Source organism: Corvus cornix, chromosome 12, assembly GCF_000738735.6.
Source record: "Corvus cornix cornix isolate S_Up_H32 chromosome 12, ASM73873v5, whole genome shotgun sequence".
Lineage (NCBI taxonomy): Eukaryota > Metazoa > Chordata > Aves > Passeriformes > Corvidae > Corvus > Corvus cornix.
Window position 1 is genome coordinate 9310155 of NC_046342.1, and position 25500 is coordinate 9335654.

Genomic DNA, 25500 nt, shown 5'->3' on the forward strand with positions numbered 1-25500 from the left:
TGACCAAGTAGAAAAAAAATTAAAAGCCCCATGATACATATCAAGATTCCTTTCTATTATGTATTATCCCTGGTCCTGAATAAAACAAACCTTAATGCACAAAGTCCTTTATCTTGCTCCCTCACTTTACTGTACCTACATGATACTCAATACAAAATTGCAAGTGATATGAACTAAACATTGTACTTCAGTAACAGGTAGTGAATGAATTGCAACATACAAATCTCTTCCTGAACATTTTTATTCCTGAGGATTTTTTGTAAGTCTAAAGTTTTTTCTACAATTTTGTATGGTTTTAAATACAAACTTAAAATGAGTTTTGTGCTTCGCTTGAGGTTGTGTTGGCTTTTTTTTTTTTTTTTTGAGGGCTTGGTGTTGGTTTGGTTTTTTTAAAATGTGAACTAAAACAGAAATAAAAAACAAAACCAAAAAACCACACAGTAAAAAGTTACAAAACCATACTTGAAAATGAGGGAACTGATCTTCAGAAAGAGCTCAGCATCTGCTACTCTTATTCTCTTAAGAGATCAAGCCAAAAAGATTTGAGAAGTTTTTATTGCCAGATCTAAATTTCATTCCACAGGCACAGGATCAGGTCTTTAATCCTTTACTTAACCACAAAGAACTGTGCAGAGCACTTTAGTTCTTCCAAAACAACTGATAATATCCTAAACGCTGAAAGCAAAGTACTTTCCAGTATAAGCCAAATCCTGCATATTTTGCTTTTAAGTAATGCCACAGCAGATGCAAAACCAGTAGGATTCACACTGATGTTTTCTAGGAAAGAAGAAAATCTCCAAAAAAACACAACCCATGCTTTAGAAGCAGCAGACAAATAAAAAAACCAGTTTAATTCTTGTACTGAATTAAACCGCATGTATAACATTATGTTTATACATTTAATTTATTGCTTTAGGATTTAAGATTCTTGCATTTTTTCACCCACATCTTTTAATATGCACCATGAACTGCCTTTTCACAATTTTAGCAGCTACATTTAGGTGATTCTCCCCCAACCCAATTCTATGAACTGCCCTTCTTCACAGCATTCCAGTGAAAAGAAAATGTTCAAGGCAAGGAAAACTCGCTTCCCAGCAGAGGAACTGTTGCATCTTAAAGGCCGTTTATATTGGTATTGGGCAAGAAAAACCCAAGCAGCATAGGAAAAAACAGATGTAGAAACAGTATTCAGACTCTCAGAAAATTCAGCAAGGGTTCTCTTGATTCACAGTGCAAAAAGTAGTCAACATTGACTGCAATTTGGAAGGGGCATATTAGGAGGCCCAGAGTGCTCAAAATGGTAAAAGCAAAAACTTCTTTAAGATTGCACTATGAAAGTCCACACACAAATGTCTTTGTGATCCACTTCAGTGGGGTTTGATCTAAGTTTGTTTTCTGAGATTTAAATGTCCTCTGACAAGGCTTAACTGTGCAACTCTGATAAAAGTCCTTAAATAAACTAAAATTATTTCTTACTACATATATATACATACTAAAGCTCAGTAATCAGAGGTTCTGGGACATCAGATAGACTGAAGTACTCACGTGGACAAAAGCAGATCTCTCTGTTACAATTTTAATAGTTACAATGGTTTAAAGGAAACAGTCTTGCAAATACTATTTGAGTTATTCTATCAGACAGTGGAGAATTTTTTTGTTGTACGACCCACAAAAGCTACAGAATGTTTGCCAAAACACAGACCAAGGTTATCTAGCCAACAAAAAAAGCTTAGAAGAAAACATCTCTTTTCATATGGTTGAAAGCATATGAAACCATGAAGCTTCTCAGCATCACACTTACAAAGTGATGCTTCTTGAAAGTTCATGAAGTCAGTATAATCTGACAGTCAACAGGCTCCTGCCAAGACAGAGCCACTACTGGTTTAAACTAACACTCTCATTTACCAGGATACCTGACTACATAAACAGAAGCAAGTTTCTCACGTTTCTCGTATCTGAGTCTCACAAGACCTTTTGAAAGTTCACCTGAGTACTGAAACAATCCAGATGATTACTCTCCAAATATGAGGGGAGCATTTCATAAATGCGCTTGCAACTCTTGAGACTGAGATGCTCTACACTGATAATGGCAACTGGCTACTGCCAACCTCCAGGATGGCCAAGGTTGGAGCTGGTAAGAATATTTCTCTTTCCTTTTAATGAGATTTATTACGCAAGAAACAACTTTGTGCCATACAACACTAGATACATTATTCAGATTCAGCACAGAGTGAGAATCCCCATATGATGATCCCCCTAGAGAAAAACATGAATGTATCCACTCAGCAGGAACACAGCTACTCAGCCTTCAAGACACTCACAACTTCTGACACACACGGAGTACAAATGGCAGCACACTGGACTTTACAGAGGTTCCAAGTCATTTATTAACCTCCACCAGCCACTCAGCTTGCATCAACCTGCTCCAGCATTTGTCAGCAATTCATTAAACAGGACAGACAGGAACCTGACTATAAGACAAGGAGAAAAGTTTCTACTACTTACAATTCCTGAAATAGAGCCCCAGCAGTGGTCTTCGTACTTGGCTGCCATGTACATGCTCTGGCTCGTGTACACCCACAGCCCCTGATCACAGGAAAGGCAATGCCAAGTGGACACTTTCAGGATAACCAGATCCATGAGCTATGCACATCTCTCTCTGCCTCCTCACCCAACTCAGACCTAACCTCTTCTACAATCTTTCACAGCTCCTAAGACAGAGGGAGTGATTCTTATAAACCAACCTGGAACATTTTCCATGCCCTAAAACATCTTTAGATGATATATTAGTATGTCTTTGTTTCACCCAATCTTCCAGTATTTCTAATGTGCTTGCAACTGTGAAATCTAAAGATAGAATCATGAACTCTGATTTCCCCTCTCACCTGGATAAGGAAGGCAAAAGATACATTTCCCCCACTGAAAAGAAAACACTTTCCTTTTTCAGTTAAAGTGTGCTATGGAAAGACCCAGCAGCACTGGAGTTTGACATTCATCCTCACTTGAACTAAAATCTTTAAACAACATATACTTTAGATATCAGTAAAATAAAAACCTATCAGTAAAACAAAATGAAACTAAATTGCAAAAAATCCTTATTATTCAAGCTCCCGCAAGTTTTATAAAGCAGAAATACAAGTGTCACAAGTTGTTGCAGTTTATAAACTCGAAGACTATAGAGATTGAAAGACCACTGAAATAATCTTAAGTGACATTCAGAATTCTGCCAACACTATGTTTTTGCTGCAGAAATCCTAAGTTCATGCTCTTCAAGGTGGATTTCAAGTGCTAAGGAGCAAATAGTACTAACTCGATTGGATAGTGAACTGTTTGCTGTGTCAAAGCTTTTTGCCAAACACATATATATAATTTTTCTTTTTGCTATATGGATAATCAACCCCAGATGGCAATTTACATAGGCAAAGCATAAAGGAATCCATGCACTGCTGGTGCTCTCAGCCTCAATCAGAGCAAGCATGGGCGTTTGAGAATGTCACTGTTTATTTTTAATTGCTGTGTCCCTCCTTTGTGCAGGTTCAAGCGGTCAAAGATGTCGAAGTCCATTAGTAGAACTGGGAGGTGATGCCACTTCATTTGGTGAGAGGGTTCTTCAAATTTAAAAAAAGCAGTTGGTTTGTAATGTCCCTAAATGCCCAGCGGGTACCAGCTGTCAATCTCAGTTACCATTGGGTCAGGGCAGAAAAAGGTCAGAGAGAGTCATAAACCACAATGTGTTGTGAAATGTGCTTCCTCCGTTACCTTGTAGGCCTGAGAAAGGTTTGACCTTTCATAGGTATCCTAACCCAGCTCTGCATGATGCTGGCAGGGGTAAGTACAACACACAGCTCAAACTCAGAAACATTGCTTTCCTGTACCGCGCCTTGGTTTCCATACCTGTGCAACATGAAGGTGAATGTCCACAAGCTGCTAGTGCCAAAATACAAAACTCTGCCCACTGCTATTATCATTCAGAGGCATGGATACACCTTCTATTTCACACATAGCAGAGGAAGGTTTAATGTTAATTCATTAACAGCAATTGGAAAAATAACTAAAACTTTGAGGGAAATGTTTGTTAATTTGTTAATGCCATAAGAGCCAAGTGATTTGGCTTTTCTTTGCAAATGACCTGTTTATCTGCTAAGTTGTCTGTCACTTCAGTGACTGCTCTCCCAGTCACCTGGGAAGAAAGCCCACTAAAAAAGTCACACTTAAAGCCTTTTCCACTGTCCTTTTAAACACCCATTTACAAGTTATTCTATATTTTTGTTATTTCCCCCTTCATATGGATTCTCAAAAAGCAGACTTACTCCTAAACATATTTCTTCAAAACATTCTTGGACTGTACATGAAAAGCAGAATAGTCATTTCGAGATACAATCTAGTGATGCATTCTTTCTTTGCAAGAAGTAATTACTCTGCCCTGTCTCCCCCATCTCGTGAAGCACAAAATGACAGGAAGTTTGGCCAGTGCTATGACAAAAAGAAAGCAGTGAACTCGCTATCCAAGGCCCTGTTTGGGCAGGAGCCATCTCACACTCCTTGTACCTCTTTGGACCCCAAGCACAGGAGGGCCTAGGACTGAGAACAGGACACAACAGAAAAGGAAGGAACACTGGCAAGTGGAAACCAGGAGAGGTTGAAGCTAGAGCTACAACCCCAGCAAGCATATTCCCTGCAGGAATTGAAAGCATGGCTCCCAAAATAGGCTTCATGCTGTAAATAAAAATATGGGCAGTGAGGAACTCCACTGGGGAAGCAGAAGTGTATCATAGAAGTGTATCATACAAATCACTTCTATGCAGAGGACAACAGGATATAAACTAGATGGCCACAGCTGTCACTGAGGAGGCTGGCCAGAAATGAATTGTCAGCTATCAGCCAAATACTTCAGGTGAAATCAGAATGCCTCACTAATCCTTCACTTGTCCGAACAGTACAGTCAAAAATGACAAAACAGCACATTCACTCAGTGAAACAGTAAGGTCCTTACAGAAAAGGACTCGTAGATAATACGGGCAGCATCAAAAGAGTCCCACCCAGCCTTGTTAGGCCAAAACTTGCCTGCCCACAGAATGTAATCAGCTAGGTCCACTTTTAAGTGGTAGCTGCAAAATACTCCTCAAGTCTTGATCCATTTTGGGCAATTAATACTAAGGGAAAATCAGAGCAGTGCAAGTCAGCATCTGTGAAATAGATTTCACATGTTCCAAGATATGTCACTTTGTTTTCTTTTAAAGGATGAATATATTTTAAGAAATTAAATAGTAACAACAGTTGAGCAGTTCAAAGGCCACTGAAAGGTCTCTTTGACTTTCTACAGGCTCTCTAAAGAGCCCAATGGCAGCAAGCCACCTACTGCATCCCAGCAGTTCTCTCAGAACATGCTGACATCAATTAAAGCCTCAGCAAACAAAGAGAATGTGCATCAAGCATTTCAATGCCCTCTTTTTGTCATTTCCTTTGCTTTCAGACATTTCTGGAAGCCTACTTACCTGGATTCTTTTGCAAACCTTCCCACTGCAGCATATCTCAAATGAAAGTAACCTCCCTCAAACCTTGTTCAGCCCTTGGGTGCTTCCCATCTTGGAAACATGCCCACCTTGCTTTTCTGAATTTGAAAGCCTAACATGCTAATCTAGATCAGTCTTCATCCAACTAAATAATTGAGCAGGTAACCTTACTCACTGCCTTATTTAAAAATTACTATGCCTCTTCCTGTTATAAACTGGATTATAATAGAGTACAAAAATAAAAATTGAGAATAATTGAGTAATTTCAGATTGGAAGAGAACACACTCTTCTTTGTTGAGTGTCTCTTTCTATCAGGAAAAGCAGGGGGAATGAAAATGAGAGACTCACCTTCAGGGCAGGAATCTCCACACTGTCACCAAGGCTAACAGAGCCAGAAAGAATAGTCCCTGTCATCACGGTGCCTTGACCCTTGATAGAGAAACAGTGGTCGACTGCCATAAGGAAGTGTCCCGAGGGGTCTCTTGATGGCAGGTAAGCCTGAGACTTCAAGACCTGAAAAAAAAGATAAAAGCAGCACCATGCCTGGGTGAAAAGTCATGACAGCAACACAGCAGAAGGCAGGCAAGCAGATGATTGATTGAACAAGCTTGCAATTTTACTGATTTCAGGCATCTCCCAATGAGCTTAGAACTCACCAATGTCAAATTAACTGTGTGTGCCATGGAGGAGACACACACACAGCAGCAGGAAAAGTTCGATTTTCTGCCTTAGAAAGATTTGGTGCTGCACATTTAGCTTGGTTAGCAAAACCTCACTGGCGATAAAGTTGCTGCCAAACTCAATATAAACACTGCAGCAAAGAGAAAAAGAAATAACTGTACATGTGTCATCTCCCCCTCTCCACCCCCTCCCCAAAGTACAATTTTACAGTGTGTTTTGCTACTTCAGCTTTTTTGGATTCTGTGAAAATGAACTTATGTACAGATATTAGTGCCCCATAAAGCCCATCTCTGCCTCCCTCTCAGAAAAACTATAATACTGGGTTAAGTTTTCAAAGTCAACTTCCCCTTCAGATTTCTGTTAGCACCTCTTGAAGGATCAATCCACTAAGAAAAACTACACAGGTACCACATTCTAGAGAAATTCTCTGAGTTTAGGATTTTTCTTTTGCTGACAAATACTGTGTTTCTTAAAACATATCATCAGACAAAAGATTTTAATTATAGAAAGGCAGTCATGTACTCAACAGTGCTTCAAAGGAACTGGTTCACTCCTGTCTCAAACCACTTTTGATCTCTGTTATATCACCTGCATATACACTTGGTATTGCCTTTAACGTCTGTTTTTAAGGTCAAAAACTGCAGCTCAAGCCCAAGCTGTAATGGCAGAACAATGGAAAGTCTCTTAGGAAGGACAGAAGGGATAATAGTTTGAAGTTCAATGGCAGGGCTCACACAGCATTTGCCAGCTCATCTAATATTGGGTCTCAGTTGACAGAACAGCTGTAATAGGTGTTTCCTTTAAAGGTTTTAACCCTGAGGAACATCCCAGTAAATCTAACAGGAACCAGATGAAGGCAGAAGTAAGCACTTGAGTATCTCCTCATCTCTAGAAACTGCTGTGGGCAGATTGGTCCTGGCTAAGTTCAGTCTAAGGCCATACTACATCCCATCCCCATGCCCATCCTGAGTCACACAAGCCTGGGAGGTGATAGAGCATTCAGTACTCAGCAGCCCTGAGGAACATCCTGCCTTTATACAAGCCTGGGTGCCCAGGGCCAGACATCTTGAGATTTTTTGATGACTGATGCTGCACCTTACTGCAATTTACAAGTACTTTAAACCTGGCAGCATCCAAATCAGAATTTGACAAGTCTTCAAAGAATGATGCCTTTGTTTTGGGACTATTTTCTGCTGTCTGAAGCAACAGCTGCATCCTTCCAGGGCAAAGACATTCCTTTCCCTAAGCTAATTACAGAGAGGGTGACAAGTCTATTGCAAGCTACAAACTACTCTTAGTTATTTCAGGTGTCCTGCCCTTCACAGTACAAACTTCATGTGACATAACTAAGGGTTTTGAACATCTGAGAATGGATACTTTCATGTTATTAGTATGTTCTTCAGCCAGTACCTCAATTAATTCAGAAACACCCAGTGGATTCTCAGACTCTGGGGCTTCTGGTCCACCAGGCTTTGCTGCAACAGCAACAACAGGACACCCAGAGAACCTGAAAGAGAGAAAGACTTTCACCATTAGACCCCAGATCTCCTATATGTGTCAACATAAAGAACTTCCAGGCTCATCTGAAGGCTAGGAAACTCCCTCAAATTCCAATTTATCTGCTCTTCCCCCAATGTGACTGACAATTTCTTCTTGAATTACCAGCAGATCAGCACTACTGGACTTCACTATGAAGGCTTCAGTCCTGCTCCACATTAGCTACTGATTCAATCCTGTAACAGTCAAATGCAAGATTCAGTTTATTGCAGAAGGTCTGTTGTTACCCAGTCTTAATGCAGTGGTTTGCATCCAAAGTCATTTTACCTGGAGACTAGCACATTCTTAACTTTCATTAAAACAATTATAATCCTAACTGTAAAGTCATACCCTTCAAAACAGGAGCCAAATGCAAGATACCGCATGATGACTACCTGAGTCTGCAAGATCTGCAGACAACAGAAAGATGTGAATCTGCTGAAATCAAAGCCTGCAAAATTCACAAATCTCAAACATGCAAAGGTTCAGAGAGGCACAGTACAGCCAGCTGACCTCAGTTTACCTTTTATCCTACAATCAGTTTTATTCTTCAAATCCTCAACTTACAGCAGATTTTTTTTTTTTTTTACTAATTCAGTCAGCAGGCTTAACTTTTGCTCCCTAAAATACAACCTAGTGTTGGTTATTGCATTTTTGCAAAAATTAGGATTAACCACATAAAACATATATTAAAGTAATGGAATAATAAATACTAATTACACCAAAAAGGGACTGGTTCTCATAGGTACTTAATTCTTGCAACAGAATGAGACCAAAATTATTGTGGCCATCCTCTTGACACCCACCCCCCCACTGATTTTCTCTCAAAAGGGAGCAAAACTGGAGGGAAGAGACAGTGCCTTGCTAAAGAAGAAATGTTAAGGTCTGTAAAGGGAGCTCACTCATTGACCCATCTGTAATCAGGCACATAAGGTATTTTCTTTGTTTACATGCCATAAGCCTGAGGCATCTAGGGACAAAGGGTAACAAAAATGTGCACTGAAAATTCCTGTGATTAACCAGAAAACTTTTGGAAATTTATTTTCATACAATTATTTCAGAGCACTGTACTGCGGTAAACAAATTTATGCTGAACCAGATGCTTTACTCCTCTTCCCATACACCAGAACAAACTGGAGTAATTGTATACTGCATTTGGAGGCACTTCTAAACATGATCCAGCCCTACTGAAACTCTTACTCCATCACACCAAATTTCTTTAAAAAATAGAAATTCCATTCATAGAGGCAGCTTGCTTTTAGTTTTGGTATCAATTCACAGAAAACTAAGTTTTGATTAGGTAAATTTACAAGTATCAAACTACTCAAATATACAAGTTACTTTCCTCTGCCATTTCCTGACAACACTACAATAATTTGCCCAGCATTGGTGGCAACATCTACTCTACAACAGCCTTCAGCTTTGCTTACTGCTATGGAATTGCACATGCACACCTGTGTGTATAGTGAAAATATATCAACAAGTAAAGTATTTTAAAAAGCCAAACCCCTCATTGCCATGCGTTTGGGGTTAGAGGCAATTGTCAAATAGTACCAGCATATATCCTGCTAATAAGAATAGTTTAGAAATAGAAAAGCATTTAAAAACCACGCATTGGGAGATTCAAAGTCAGGCGGGAAAAAGGCTGTTTAGAAACTCCACATGCCCAAGATACAACAGGACAAACACTTCGCAATCACACCCAGGTCAGCTTTCAAAGCACCGCCAAGCACAGACTGCACATACGAAACTTAGATTTGGTTCTCTCGCCTCTGTACTCTGAATCTTGTTCCTTAGATTCTTCAACTCAAAATGTGACCCAATAGTTATGTCCCCCTATATCCCTGAGCAAAGCAAACATGTGCAGCAGTTTCTGTAACCACTAAATAAATGTTGTGTGTATATTTTAGCTTCCCACTTCAAAACAGCCACATTCCCACTCATGAATTTCCCTGCACTTCACTCATCACATACCTCAACTAATGTGCCTAAACAGGGCTGTGTGCCAGCCTCCACTGTGCCAGCCAGAGCCATATGACATTATATAAACTTCCATCATTCTGCTTTCCCTAGTTGGGGAACATTTGTCATCCTCAGCTAAGGAAAATTCCTAACACTTTCTATGGAGTGAAACAGACTTAAAGATCATAACAGAAGTTGCAAGCCCATAAGCTAAAAAAAAATCCAACCAAACAAAAAACCCCACCACAAACAAACAAAAACAAAACAAAAAAACCCCAGACCACCAAAAACCCACCCCCACAACAAACACACCTAGCCAAACACACATCCATCAGTTCTTCACCTGGATATTCTGGCTTTGTATTATCCTACCTGAACTCCAAGCAGCTCTTTAAATTGAAAGGCTTAATTACAGGAAAGTATTTCTCTACACATGATACTTGCAGATATGAATTTGGAATTGCACCTGAGTTTCTGTAAATCTTTTCACCCTCTTCTCATCATTTTTGCTAGATGTGCTAGTATGTTTAGAAGCACACTGGAAGGGAAATGTTGGTATTTTTGTTCAACATTTTGTTACAAGTTACCTGTTAGTATTACTGCTCACTTACTTGGTATTTTCCAAGGTCTTCTGCATTTTCTTAGTCATCTTCTCAATGGCACTCTGTCTCTTCCCCTCTGGAAGGAGATCTATTTTGTTCAGAACTACCACCATCTTCTGGCAGGCAATTTGCCCAATTACCAAGCACTCTGCTGACTGTGTCTGCATACCTTTTGTCACATCTATCACAAGCATCATTAAATCGATAATCTGGGCACCTGGAGGAGAACTCAGAGTTAGTATTGCCACAGCATAAAAAGATTAAGGATCATTTTCTCAAATAGTTTTCATTTAAAATTGTCAGCATATGTACAAATGCCCAGAAAGACAAACAAAACACGTGTCAAAGTAAGCACTGAATGCCACAGCTCTTTTGAAATTAAGACCTTGGGAATTTATGCTATTATAGGCTATCATCAGGTCATAAAAACCAGGGAAGAATATGATAGTTCAAGTCTAAGGCTGTTATCTCACTGCATTTAAAAAAATACTATGAAAATTAAGCTTGCAGCAACACAGGCATGACATTTGCCTCAGTTAAAAATTATAATCTAAGCAGCTAAGCAAGAATCTGATACAGCCAAAGAAATACCCAGCAACACTGCAGGGAGCTGCACACTCAGAGCAACCCCAACAAGGGCCGACCATGTACTCTACAAAAATATCCACAAGCCTCAGTCCCTGCCTGCTTACCAGCATTTTTCTTTCCAAGTCCAAAATTTGATAAAAATGAAAACAGTGATCACCATGAGAGACAGGTTTATCCAAAGTCTAAAGAAATTCTTGAGTCCCTCAATGTTAGGAAGAGGCAATTTAAAACCTGCAACATATCATCATTCACTCCCCATTCAGATCCACATAACATGAACATGTGATTTCAAGCACAGGAACAGAGATCTGATTCCTAGATCGCTTCGTGGAAAAGTTCCTACATTTTAGGCTGAAGTTACCTACCATGCTTATGGATTATTTTTATTTTTCAAAGCATTGTTGTCATGAACCCATAATCTTTTGATTGAAGCAACCTGAATTTCATGGATCTAAATTAGTTTTCAAGGAAGATCTGATGAACATTGGGCCTTCCATTAATTACATTCAGAATTTTCTTGTTTCATTTGAGGTAAGTGAAATACTCCGAATACCAAAATAGAAAAGTGCAACAGACTTTAAATGTTGAGAAAGTTTAAACATAAAGAAAAACAGAAATTAAAGCTGAACTAACTACCAGAAAGTCATATGCCAAAAAAAGCGCATTTTGAAAGATGATAAAAGCTAGAAATCATGTAAAATTCCAGCATTCTAACTTAAGTACTTATAATAATTGCCTTAAGATCAGAAGAACAAGAAATCAGTACAACTGTTCCTTGTTCCTTTGCCCTCTCCAGCCTTCCCCTTGCCTTTTTTTGTTTTTAAGGCTTTTACAATGGCTGTGACAACAGCTACCCTTGTTCTTAATTCCCATGAACTCAGGATAGGAAATCATTCCAAGGTTGAAGTGCATGGGTGAATGAGCGGGTGGGAACTACAACAAGAAAAAAAATTATGGTTACAAATGACTATTTTAACCTACCAGAGCTTTCATCTTGTAATAATGAATGTTAAGCCCTTCGGAGCACTAGTTGGATAATTACGATATTTCCAGTGCTCCTGCAGAATCTTCTCCAATCATTTCAAATATCTCTGCCTGACAAACTGAAGATAGGCTTTATATCTTCAAAAGTAGTTTGCATTTTTTTTTGTTTTGGGAATTGTGTTGATTTAGAGCCTGCTTAAATTGCAACACAAACATCATCAAGACTGTACAAAAGGCTCAGACTTTATACACCACCCAAGTGCAGACCTAAAGGTCAGAAACCAAGGCAAACAAACGGCATGAAAATAGTTTGAGTGGGACAAAGCACTTAAGAATCAGAATGGATCCACTTCTGTGAATACTTACAGCAGGGCTGTTCTAAACTTAACTATAAACTTAACTATAAACTTAAAATATTTTGTATTACACTATTCTACACAGCTGACATCCTCAATATGAATGGAAATAAATAATTAAAACCAAACAATCAAGTCCAATTCTTTATGAATACTATAAAAAGGATATTCTGGTAACACAACAATGCTGCAGCTTGAGCCGTACCAAACATTATTGTGACTACTAAAGCACAGTGATCCTCATGCTCCAAAACTAAGCCAAAGCAACCAGAACCAAACCTGGCCTTGAAAAGGGCAGCTCATAAGAGTCATTATATACAGTGTGGTATCTTTCCCTCCAAAAGAACACAAAATCTGCACTGAACTGTTAATATGTAGTTTCAATAAAAGGGGCCACTTTACCTTGAAACTCTAAATTAACTGCTTTGAACGCATTTGTTATAAAGCAAATGCTTGCAATTGCTGTATTTATGAATCTATTAGCAACACTTTAAAAGAGCCATAAAAATCATCAACCCAGTTTCTAGAAGGTCGAGAATGTCTGCCTCGGGGCATTGCAGAGCAACGAGAAGATGAACAAAGAAAAATAACTGTACAGTCCATGGAAAAACTCCAGAAACACCAGAAGACACACCATGACACTCCAGACAAAAAAATACTTCAAGTCAAGGAAGCAGCAACACACACAAGTTCACAAACACTGTTGGCACAATTACTGCGCCTCCTCTGAAGCCCCAACGTGCTGACTGGCCATAGCTCCGAAGAGATGGCACAAGATGGGACAGAAGGCATGGCAGGCAGAGCTGGCACACAAGCAGGGTGGGAAGCTGCTGCCCTTCAAAGGAGTCATGGAGCCAAGGCAAAGATCATGACAGCATTGACAGAAATACTTGAACTGCATTCTCCCCGAGGCATGAGGATGTTTTGTAATGCCTTGTACGTGTCTACTCGTGCATATCAAGGCAGGAGTGCTCAGGTTTACAGGACCCTTGAGTAACAAGGTAAAAAAAAAAAAAAACACCTAAAATTTAGTTCCTCAACTTTCCTCCTTGAGCTGTTTAATAAACCATCTTTGACAATTCACCTTCTTCCCAGTCCCCCATCTTCTCCTACACAGTTTTACATTTTGTTTTATTCTAGAACCCATTTCCTTCATTGCCCATCATCCATGCAGAATAGTTCATTAAATACTGAAACAAAATCATCTAGAGAAGCGTACAAGGATTCACCAACGTCACATTTCAAATCAGGAAAACTGGCAGGTTATTTGTGCCAAGATGACAAAACTGTAACACTCCCCCATCTACCATGGAACTCCTCATTCAGTACATTTTCTCCTCAAAACATATAAATGGTAACAGCAGACAGAATATGTTTAACTTTATATTCACTACTTAAATAATCTCTAGTAAACGATCAGTTCACCATCATATCAGAGTTCAGTCAACAAAAGGCAAAATATTTCTGAATAATTTTCTACAGCTGAGAAAGATTTAACTAGGAACAGTGAAGTGAGGATGGATTATATGAGCATTCTCATGAATACAATCTCACTTGGAAAGATTTTTCAATTGGGGCATAAAAATGTTACAGAAATACTCTGTGGAGACTTGAAAAACAGTAACAAGAATAAAACAAGGTAAAAATATTACTCACACCTGCACTATATGACAACAAAATGCCAGCCATGGGTTCTTGTGCAAAATGAAACAGAAGAACTGAAAGAACAAAGAACTGAACTCCTCAAAAAAGGAGACAAAATATGGGCCTACACAGTTAAGAACAGTGATAGGGAAGACACTGTGGATGATTTGAGTGTTCCTCAAGCCTTCAGAGCAAGAAAATGGCTTGAAATTACTTTGAACAAAGCAGAGACACATGCAAAGGACAAGTCTGCATACAAGGAAGCACAGCAATCAAAAATATTTTATCTGCACTGAAGCAGGTCACATAGAATCAATGAAAAAGTTAAACTAAGACACTCAAATTATTTCTACTACAGAGAAAATCAGTGTAACCTTTTATTTGCCACTTCATCTATGAAAGACACGTTCAAGAACATTTAGAAAGATAAATCCTGACGTGTGATTTCTCACTTTGCTTGAAAATGAAAGATCAATTATTGGAGTACCCTTTGTGTGATGACACACAGCTCAGATGAGGCCCTGTAAAAAGCAAATGAAATAAACTAGTTGTCATCAGAAAACACAAGGGGGTGGAGAAAGATGGGAATTATATTTCAAAGATAAGCAGCTGAACCACAGCAAAAATAAAGTAGATAGTCTGAGTGAAGAAAAACAAACAAGAAAGATAAAACATGAACTGAGAGATTCTGGATGACAGCCAGATACAGGAAAAACACAAGACCAGCAGCACAGCATCACAGAGACTGCAAGTGCCAGCTAAACCTGGAGGCAGCAGCACTCATTTGTGCCACAAAAGTGACAGGGAACACAAAGCTCAGAAAATAAGAACACCTTCACAGACAAGATAAAGCCCAGCTACTGCTTTGAACATACAACCCATGCTTGCTCCTGAATTTTGAGGAGTATGAGATTATAAAAAGTCATCAAGGAAGTAATTTATTACTCTTTACTGAGGAGATTAGTTGAATCACAGATGTCAGAGGTTATGACATATTTCCAAAGAGCAGAAGGCGGCAACTCAAGCTTCCCTAAAGTGGCCACCAGTTCAATTTCTTCATGGGAAGAGCAAAATGATACCACTTGCAACATCATTCCTAGCTAGCTCTCACTCTTGGATCCTGAAAGAGCTCACCAGCTGCTGCCTGAGTACACTGAAAAAGAACAGTATGCATTTTAAAAGTATGTATCAATGGACTTTTAGTCTTTAGGAGAAAATTCACTGCATTCTCTACATTTGCATTATTTAATATAATATCTCTTCAAACCTTTGCTGAAACAGGAAAAAAGGCCTACCCAGAGTTCTAGGCAACAAGGCTGCAGACCTTCATCCCCTCCATCAAATTCACTCCTCATAAATGTGTTTAGTGTCACACACAATTAGTAAAAACCAGCTCTTACACCAGCGTTCACAGGGAAACACCATGGGAGTACCCAACACATCAGACACATTTTCCAGAACAGTAGAGCACTGTAACTGCAATGCTTTATTCTGGAACAGAACATTACACCTTAAATAACAAACCTCCTTCAACCTCAATCACAGAGGCTGCTGTGGTTCTGTGTGTTACATGAACTCAGAGCACCTTCCATTCGTGCAGCCTGTTGCATGCTTGTAAACTTTATACACCAACTCCCAGACTGAGCTGTGACCCTACAGCAAAATATAACATTAACACTAATTCAGAAAAAGAGGACATTATTAGATCTAGGAAAACAAACAAACAAACCCCCAAACACTTCAGCCTCATGTATTAGTTTATCAGCTCCAAAAACATATCGCTATTTTATTATACATGCACTGAGCCCATTTTCAGAACCATCCAGTTATAATCTCCAAGCACTAAATTAGCTACCAATTCCTTACTGAAAAGCCCACCCCAAAAGGCATTTTCAACAAATAGGCAGAATCTCAGTTGTTTTGTCTTTACCAAATGTAGATCAAGAATAGGAGAGCATTTTTAAGTTGTATTATTTTGGCAAGCATAACTAAAGTATTGCATTAGATTCCCCATAATACATCAATATAAAGCTGATTTGGCTTCAAAAGGTAAAACCTGGTGAATGGAGGGAAGAAGAGGGGATCAGGTCCCTGTGTGAACAAAGGGGAGGTTTTGCATGCCACACAAACATGGAACACAGGCACAGATTCTGACTGGTGGCTCCTTTAAGCTACTGTGTCCTGTCCTGTTTGTGGTAATCTTTTTAGCTGACTTTGCACAAACAGTGCAACTCTTGTTCACAGGCAGCAAAAGGAAGCAGAAAATGGAATTTGAAATGTAAAAATAAAATAATTGTGGGCCATGAGCTATAATTTGATTTCATGCTCTACAAGGAAATGAAAGAGGACTTCCTTAAACATACTTTTTTTTTTTTTAAATATGCTTTTTACCATGTTAGGATTTCCTCGAGTGCAGAAGAGAAAATAGGATTGTTGAAAATGTACCGTTCTCAAGTATCATTGCTACTCAGGGGCAAAGCTCTGTTTTAATGTGCACTTCCCATTCTGGGAAAGAGGAAATTCTTCAATTAATAAACCGGGTGGACTGAGGCGAGTTTTTAAGGTTTAATCAATTTCATCTGCACACGGGATAAAAAGACCAACTATTCTACCATTTTTACCTCCACTATTCCACTTTCAAAAAAAAAAAAAAGAAAAAAATGAAATCAATGTTTTATTTTGAGTTCTTTGAGGTTAGTATCTCCTGTCTCAGGAAATATTGTCTATATCATGCAGTGAGTATCCAGCTTCCCCTTTCCCAGCCCCCTCCCCCCGCCTTTTTTTTGTTAAGAAACTTTATTCAGAAACAACTAAATTATTCCCTGTTTCCATATACAGTTACACCCCGGGAGATGTTACAAGTCACACAGGATTTTGCTAGTTACCTTAAGAAGGGAGGCACTGTGATGAATAAGGAAGATGTTTTACAGGATGTGGAATCTCCCAAAATTCAAACAGAAATAGGAGGTGTGAGGCAGGGAGAGGCATGCACTCAACTGGGGTTTTACATGAATTTACATTAATTACACATGAAGACACCTTCTGTAAAGGAATGCAAATCATGGATCAAAACCGATACAACTCCTGTTAGGAAACACTTTGAAAAGAAAAGGAACTCATGGAGTTCAAGCATCCCACCATCATTTCCGAAGCAGCCATCAGCAGCTCAGAGCACAAACAGGGAGCTGTGCAGCCTCAAACTCAGGATCCCTTGTAACATCTCTGATAGAAAGCATCAGACTGGCAACCCACAACACTTCTGAGTGCACAATAAAGCTTAAAAATAGAAGCATTATGTCATTGCATGAATTCTCTTCAGATGAAAACCAGCCACTATGGTTGGTCTGTAACTGAGAGCTGGAAAGGGAAAGAAGCGTGGCCATAAGGGCATAATTGTAAGAAGTCCATTTCTTGTATGTCAAATAACCCATCTATTACAGTTATTTATCTGTATACGTGAATTCAACTCAACTACAAGTAGTAGGTGATAACTGCTAATAGGAAATAAAAGGTTCTTTTGCAAAAGACATCATACAAGAATCCCCTTGAATATACTTTATACTTCATCTGCCAGAAGAAACAGTGTGCCATATTGTTCTGAAGAGGACAAAGGCACGAATGCCTCTACCATATCCTTTGTCAAGTCATCCAAGGATCTATCTTGTTTGAATAAGTTCTAACTACGTGTCAGAAACAAGTCTGTGTTCTTCAAAGGGAGGAAATGCCTGTAATGATTGAGTATGTCAATAAGCTTGATCATGCTGAAGTAGCATGAACAAAGCTGATAAAGCCTCTATGAAGGTCATGCTAAGAAAGACTGAGGAATATCTTCCAATAATTTATTATATGCTGGTCAAGCTATTGCAATACTGTACACAGGATTAAGCTTATATTAAATGGATGAGTTATTGAGAAAAAAAATCACAAACAAACCTTAAAGTGAAAACGCTCTCAAAAAATGCAGTACAACACAGGAAGAAAGAAGGTTATCAAGAGATCCTTTGCAAGGATTTACAGAATGTAAGGAATCCCATGCTGTCTTCAGCCTCTTCAGAGGAAGGCCAAAAGCACAAGCCTGAGAAATGTCTGAACACCTTGGTAGTTTCCACCACTTATGGAAGAGACACTATTCTTAAGACAAATACTGGATGCCCTTATTGCAATCTGACTAGATTCACTGGTTAAACACACATTAAATTTACACATAATTTTGTAAAAAAACTAAAATTATAGAGAAACCTCCCTCCAAAGACTTCCAAATAGAAATTCACTACTAAAGAGAGATTGCTATGAACCTTTTTAATTAAGGTAACAAATTAATTTCCTACACTTGTCCTCCCCTCTCCCCAACACAAATGGAAGCCAAGTACACCTCACCTCCTCCCAGCCTGAGCATAAGCTGGAGCAGCACAAGTAATGGCCACTGCTAAGGATACATCCTTCTACAGCCAAGGAAAGGCCGCAACTAATATCCTTCACTTCCATGGTAAAGACAAAACATGCAAGGGAAAAAGGCATTTTTCCCCATGTGGTTTCAAGCCAGGGCAATCAAACACTATTTTGTTACTGTGCTGATCTACATCACTACCTGTACATAGGCAGCGATCTAGAAGCAATTGTCACTGAAGCAGTGAAAAGGCTCTGGCACCTGGTCATGGAGGCTGCAGCTCCTTGAGCTGGGAAGTTCCTGCTCCCAGCTTTGCTTCCCCAGCACTGTGTTTATTTAGGCCTCCCACAGTTCATGGAGGGTCTGATGAAAGGCAAAGTTGAAGCTCAGACCAGTCGGTTCAATCCAGCCACAGCGGAGAGCTCTCCCTGAGACTGGCGAGGTGGCCCAGCTGCTGCAGGGAGAGCCAGAGCTGGCACAAGGGAGGCAGCAGGACCAAAGAGCCAAGAGCTGCCAAGAGAAAATGGGAAAAAGCAAAGCAAACCTCCTGTTTCTAGGGACAGGATGCTGCTGGAGGCCAAGAGGTTCATTGAACAGCAGCCTGAGGAACTACAGAGAAACTTAAGGCTGAATAAACAGTCCACATATTGTTAGGAAGAACTGAAAGAAACTCAAGTACATGTGTATATACACAAAACTAGTGCTATTACTTCAGAAAATTCTGAAAAGATACAGTCATTATATGCTGTTCAATGCAAAATTGTTTTACGTTCAGAAGCAGCAAAAAAAGGCAAAGTACTAGACTTGACCTATATCCAACGTAATATTGAAATAAAATCCTGCGTTTTGATCTGGTCACTTTCTGGAGAAGGAATCTTGAGGTAGCTTCAAAAAAGGAAACAAGACAAATGCACTCAGGTCCTTCACATACAACTTCACTTACAAAGAAAAAATCCATGTTAACAGCACACAGTGACAAACACAAATGAAATTGAGTGAAAGATGGGAAATAAAACACCTCCAATAAAAGAGCACAATCAATTATGTAATTTTAAGTAGCACAATTTAAACTTAGTGCTGCTAAATAGCATCTGTCTTTAGACAAATAAAAATACAGCTTTATACATTAAGATTTTTAAAGCTACATCCAGCTAGATGAAACTTCATTTTTTAATAAAACATTTATGATTTTATCCCGTGTAAGGAGTATTAAGATGAAACTTAAAGAAAGGGACACTTTATTCCATCACTGACTTTCTTGTTTGTCCCTATAAAACATTCATTTTGACTATTTCCAAAGAAAAGGTAACAAACCACATGAGTGACTACTAGGGTCTGGCATTTAAATTCCTGTTCTTCAAATAAGTATTTCTGTTGAAAACCAGAAAATCACCCCAAATGAAAATCCTATAGACAATGAGGGGAGAGCAAAGCAAACAATCCTTGCCTTGTAACAAGAAGTGCCATGTAATACATAGCATGTGTAAAAATGGAGGTAAAGTACCATATGAGAGAAGACGTCATCCTTCTTCCATATGCACAAAAGTCCTTTTCTGTAATATTACCTATTACTAGATCTGAATTTCTATATTGACAGGGCACAAACTGGACAGAGTCCAAAACAGACCTCTACTTCTTTTAATGTTGAAAACATTAACTATGGTACAATTCAAGAAAGCCTACATATCTTGGAAGAGCAACAATCATTCTGAGTAGACACAGATCACTGCTACAAAAAAAGGTAGCATTTGCTGAATTACACAACACCATGGTATTTCAGCTGCATTAATTTCTTTCTTGGCTTGAAGTCAAAAGTGCATAAATTGTGAATTAGTTAGCAAACATTAACTTTTTAAAGTGTCATTCATATATATGTATATGCAAATACAGACACCAGTAAAAGCTGAGAAGTTAAATGTTTAGGATACTGCACAAAACTACAGTGCAGTTACTTAGCATTTTAGACTGAATGTCACTATACAGCTCATCAGCCTTGAAGTACAATCAGGGGCATATAGTGAAAAAAAAAAAAAAATTTCATACACTTGAAAGCAAAAGAAAGCACAGAAGAAACCAACTGAGTTATTACTATCCATGTTGTAAACCTGGTTTGTCCAGGGGTTTTTTGTTTGGTTTTTTTTTTTTTTTTGCACTACCTGCCTATATTACACCTAGCAGAAAAAAGGAAAAAAGTTCAGTTTCGTATTTTGGAATTCAGGTTATAAACTATTTCAACAAGAAACAGTCATGTCAAGTTTCTAGGTTCCCAATCTCATACAAAAATGGCACCTGTAATTCCACCAACTCATATCAAACCCAAACTTAGAAATTTGCAATGAAGTGCCCTGCTCCTTCTGGCTGGAGTTTTTTAGTTCATAAAACAAGGTTTCTGAAACAATGTGACAGTAAGTTGTGTAATAAATCAACACTTGACATTCATGCTTCAGGAGAAAAGGTGCAAAGTAGAAAAAAATGGATACTTGTAAAACCCTGCTTTGACCTCCTCAGACGATACTGTGTGCTCAGGGTTCTAGTAAGCTTTCCTAGGAGCCTAATGAGTGATTAGGTCAAGTTTCAGACTTGTTATTCAGAGGTATTTTGTTTTGGTATCAATGCCACGTGTGTTTTTGCACTGCTCTGAAGAGTTAAACGTAAGGTAACATTACACTTGGGCCTTATATAGTGACCATAAATGGTCCCTGATGGTCCATAAAGTCTTTACTATAAACACTGAAAAGCAAACAGGTCAGAGGACCAAGAACAAAAAAAAATATCCTTTTTATAGTCTTGACCCATATCAGCTTTATGTTTGCTCTCTACAAGATCTCCTGCCAAGTTTCAAGAAAAAAAAGTAATTATACTTGCATGTGATAATGTTAAATACATTGCAAAAAATATAACTCCAAGTATGACCATTCTGTCCTTTGCATCTTTCAAAGATTACAGACACTATCTTTGAAGCTATTTCCAAGACCTGAAAGAGAAAACAGTGGCTTAGAGGTATAAAAAGAATCAAACCTCTGGAAGAACTGCAAAGGCACTGAACCTGCACCAATGAGGACATGAGCCCATCCCCAGTTCTGATCGACTTCCACACATGTGGAGCCTTCTGCTCCATCTCTCATTACTCAGTTCACACTACACAGAAACAGACTATTCCCAGCTTCAAGAATGCTGCACCTGAGGTTTCTCCACTAACTGGAGTGTGGAGACAAATATCGAGTGAAAGCCTCTGTAGTACCTACAACCATGGGAATTCCTGCTACCTCCCTGATACTACAGGATCCTCAGGCCAGAGCCGACAGCAGCCTATACCAGTATGCCTTTTACTACAAATGACAAGTCACACAAAATCAGGTTCATACCGGAAAGAGAAAAGCAGTACAAAAATTACTGGAATAACTCTATATATTTTCCAAGATGGTTTCAGGGAGAGATGCACATAAACAGCCACCAGTGTACGTATTTTCCTTCAAAGCAGTGAGCTGTTTCAGTAAGTGAACTCCTGTATTAGCTTTTCAGACAATTTAACACACTGATTTCCAAGAACAGACCAACTGAAATGTTTCCTAACCAATCTGTTCATATTTCTGTCCATATTTGAATCTACTATAGCATACAGGCCCCGTACTGGACTCCGAGGGGGCAAAACCAGACTCATGAACAATAACTACAACATTTCTATAAATTCTACCCTCTATCAGTACTATTTCACACTCAGCTCTTCAACTTTTCAAGCTCTTTTAACATTTGTACAAGATGGTATCTTTCCATTAGGATATCTAGGATTCGATCACATCCATGCCCCCATGTTGTAACACAAAGAGAACCAGCACATCTCAGAAATCCTTACACAAGCAATACACAACTTCAGTACTTGATTATCTCAGGATAAAAAGAATGTGCTATGCTTAATGACCAACAAGTTCATTTTTTTCCTTCCCAGAGGACTGGAGAACTGTTACTACAGGGCATCTATTGCCTCCCTCTGGGTGCTTTGGAGAATTACTGAATTACAAACATCTTGGAACATCTGTTAGAATTTCTTCAAGCATGTTTTAATCAGTTTAATATTAGATGTCAAGGAGACTTTTTTGCTATCTTTGTGTTAACTTCTTCAAGTCCTGCCTAGCCAAAGGATATCTCACTGTAAATTCTTGTTCACTCTTCTGCTGTATCTTTGAAAGATCAGTCTAAGGAAAAGTTCCATGCAGCAGTCATTGGAGATAAGGACCATCACACAGGTAGACAGACCTGAATATACATTTAGATATGCAACTCCAAACTTCCAAAACCTATAAACAGCAGTTTGCATGCAGCTGAAAACGAGTATAGATATGAAAGTTGTACCTGAGAGATACTGCTGAACCACCTTGAAATTCTTGACTCCAATAAACTTTTCTCTACTTAAATTCAATGTTTTAGGCCAACTACTCTGAAAATCATGAAATGCACTGGAATCCCCAAGAAACACACAAGTTATCACCTTGATCAGAGATTTGCTACAGGATTCTCTTCTCTCCACCCCTTTGTCAATTCAAGGACATTAATCTTGTAGTGCACCTGCAGCTTTAGATACCTCAACCACCACCAGTAATAAATTGATTTAAAACCTTATACAGATCAAGAGCACGTTTCTACAAGACTGACAAAAATAAATTTTCTTAAACAATTCTGTCACCAAGTCATCAAGTCCACAAGTAAAACTCCAATTCATCAGATTCTAAATCTTTATTCTGCAAAAAAAATAAAGTGTTCCATACCAAGCTGAAAAAAAATTATGTGATTCTGCTCTTAAATTGTTGCAAGCCCTAAGCTACCTTGTCTCTGTCTTTGAAATAAAGTAAGCAAATGTCTTGCACCCTGCACTAAAGGAGCTTGTTTTGTATTAAAATCCAGTCCTATTATGCTTTTTACAACACTGTATGCAACACACTGTCCTAACAGAAGAGTTATGGTAGAGTATGGGAATATTCCTGCACAGGTCTCAGATGTGCTTCATCTGAGAATGTGAAACAAGATTTTTTATTTTTTTTTTTAAATTAACAGTTTACATTTTGCTTTTTTTTTTTTCCTTCTCTGCTGTCCTCAAAAACAAAATAAAATTGAAGATTGCTAGGGGCAATGAAAAACGCATTCTTTAATTTTCTCTTCACCCTCCACAATACTGAAATAACATCAGTCAGGGTTATAAACATCTGTAATTGCCAGGGGAATGTACAATACATTCAGAAACTCCAGGCCCACATATCCTGTAGCTCTGCACTTCACAAACAAAAGGTTGGGGAAAGAAAGAGGGGGTGGGGTACAGGGAATAAAGGCTTAAAGATTAAAGTCACAGGCAGAGACAGACGGCTCCGTTTTTTAATAACTGAAAACACGAGTTGTGCCTGAATGTGCTCATTGTTTTATGGCAGGGGGGAGAGTCTCCGCATGCTGGACTGGCTGGCGACAGAACTGCCTTTGCATCAAAAATAAGATTTGCAAAAAAAAAAAAAACACAAAAAAAAAACCACCAAACCCATGCCCTAATTTCCCCTCTTGCAATGGTTAACGATGCTTTTAGGTAGCAAACAACAAATTATCCCACCTTACCTTTATTAAATTGGGGAAAACTTCATGACTGGAAGTATTACCTGATGGAAACAGTGTAAGGCACAGCTGCAGAGATGGCTGAAGGTTTTATGCTGTGAAGGAACACAGACTATGAACAAGAACAGTCGTACATAACAAACAGGCACATCTAGGGAACAACGAGCTTATAAATCTAATTCTGATAGGTTCTTCACACAATAAAACCAGTGCTGCAAGGCTGAATTATGGTATAAGCAGATTTTTATATGGTTTCAAGAAGTTTAGCTGTCATGAGGAAGTTCTTAAGTCCTTACTTTTTAAAAGCATCAGCAATACTTTTAGTGAATGAAAAGTTTCATGAGCTGGGTTCACTTCAGTCAATAAAAAATGCCATTAGTTTAAAATATTGCACTACAGCATGAAAAAATTGCAAATATTTCTTTTAGGTTTTAAAGTAATTTTTCTCTCAAAAATTTAGGAGTACAAGCACTTGCACACTACATGGCTATTCAGTATCGATGATTATAAATGTGTATTATTTTTAAATTCCATAATACTAATTTTTCTAATCCAAATAATCTAATACTTATCATGATCTATTTCAGTGGAAAAATTTTTTCGGGTTAGATCCCACCAGTGCCCAGGAACCCATCTTAAGGTCAATGCAATGAGGACAGTTCCACTGCTGGGTGCCAATGAACCACAGGTAAACAAGCAGCCTCAACAAACATACGTAAACAAAAAATATTAAATCATTCTTTCAGTTTTATTCTAATCTAGCCTCAGATGTTACCATAAGAGAGCTTTTGTTTTACTGCATTTTTTTTACCTGCCAACTTTGCTTTAAATATAGACAGAAAGGAGATAATTCAACAAGACAACAGGCTCTTTCATCTAAAACCATGAAACTCCCAGTCATAACTTCTTGGGGAAGCCTAAAATAAGGAGCAGGGAGGCACACAACAGGAGTCAGTGAAAAGTACTCTCCTGCCCAAAGCAAGCATGCTGTGCCGGGAGAAATCAGTGGCCACAAATACACAGCTCCTCAGCCAAAAATGTCAGACCTGGAATGCTCCAGCTATCATCCCCTCTTTGTTGATGCAACACTTTTGCATCATCAGCCACTGGATGTCTTGTTGAGATTAAAAATATTGTGGAGAGTTACTGTCTGTTTAGCAAAGAAAAAAAAAAAAAAGACAGAGTCCATGTCAGAAAGGGAGGGGAAGGGAAAAGCCGAAACATGAGCTCATAAGCCTGATGTGGGGGATAAAGGCAGGCTTTGTTTTACCTCATTCATACCAAGTATGAACAAGAGACTCATCACTGTTTTGAGCTTGAACTGCAAAATTTGTTTTGTATGCAGCACTGCAAATTTTTTTCCTCATGTAACTCAACTACCCCTCTTTCTCAAAAATAGCTTTTGCTGATGCTCTGATCAAGCATTTAAGCCTAGATGAAACCTGTATAATAACAGACTCTCATTCTGCCCACACTACACATTCTGACACTTCAGAAGCACCTACAAAGGCATTCTTACATAGTAAAGACCAGCCTTGGTTATACCACTGATGTTGCCCTGAAGTTCTCATGCACTCGAACAAAGTAACTAAAATTAAAATATAGGAATATTTAAAAGAAAAGAAAAATCACTTGGAGAACACACTGGCTATCT

At 38.7% G+C, this 25500-nt stretch overlaps 1 protein-coding gene across 2 annotated transcripts in view; it reads right to left on the minus strand.

The window, feature by feature from the left end:
• Positions 1-25500, minus strand: part of EEFSEC (eukaryotic elongation factor, selenocysteine-tRNA specific) — a 133039-nt gene that overhangs the window by 89027 nt on the left and 18512 nt on the right. For both annotated transcript variants that reach the window (XM_039558983.1, XM_010390082.4), the window contains exons 2-4: positions 10305-10512; positions 7606-7702; positions 5863-6027 (exon numbers count right to left, since the gene is read on the minus strand). In XM_039558983.1, coding sequence (XP_039414917.1) covers positions 5863-6027; positions 7606-7702; positions 10305-10512 — 470 coding nt within the window. The remainder of the gene's footprint in view (positions 1-5862; positions 6028-7605; positions 7703-10304; positions 10513-25500) is intronic.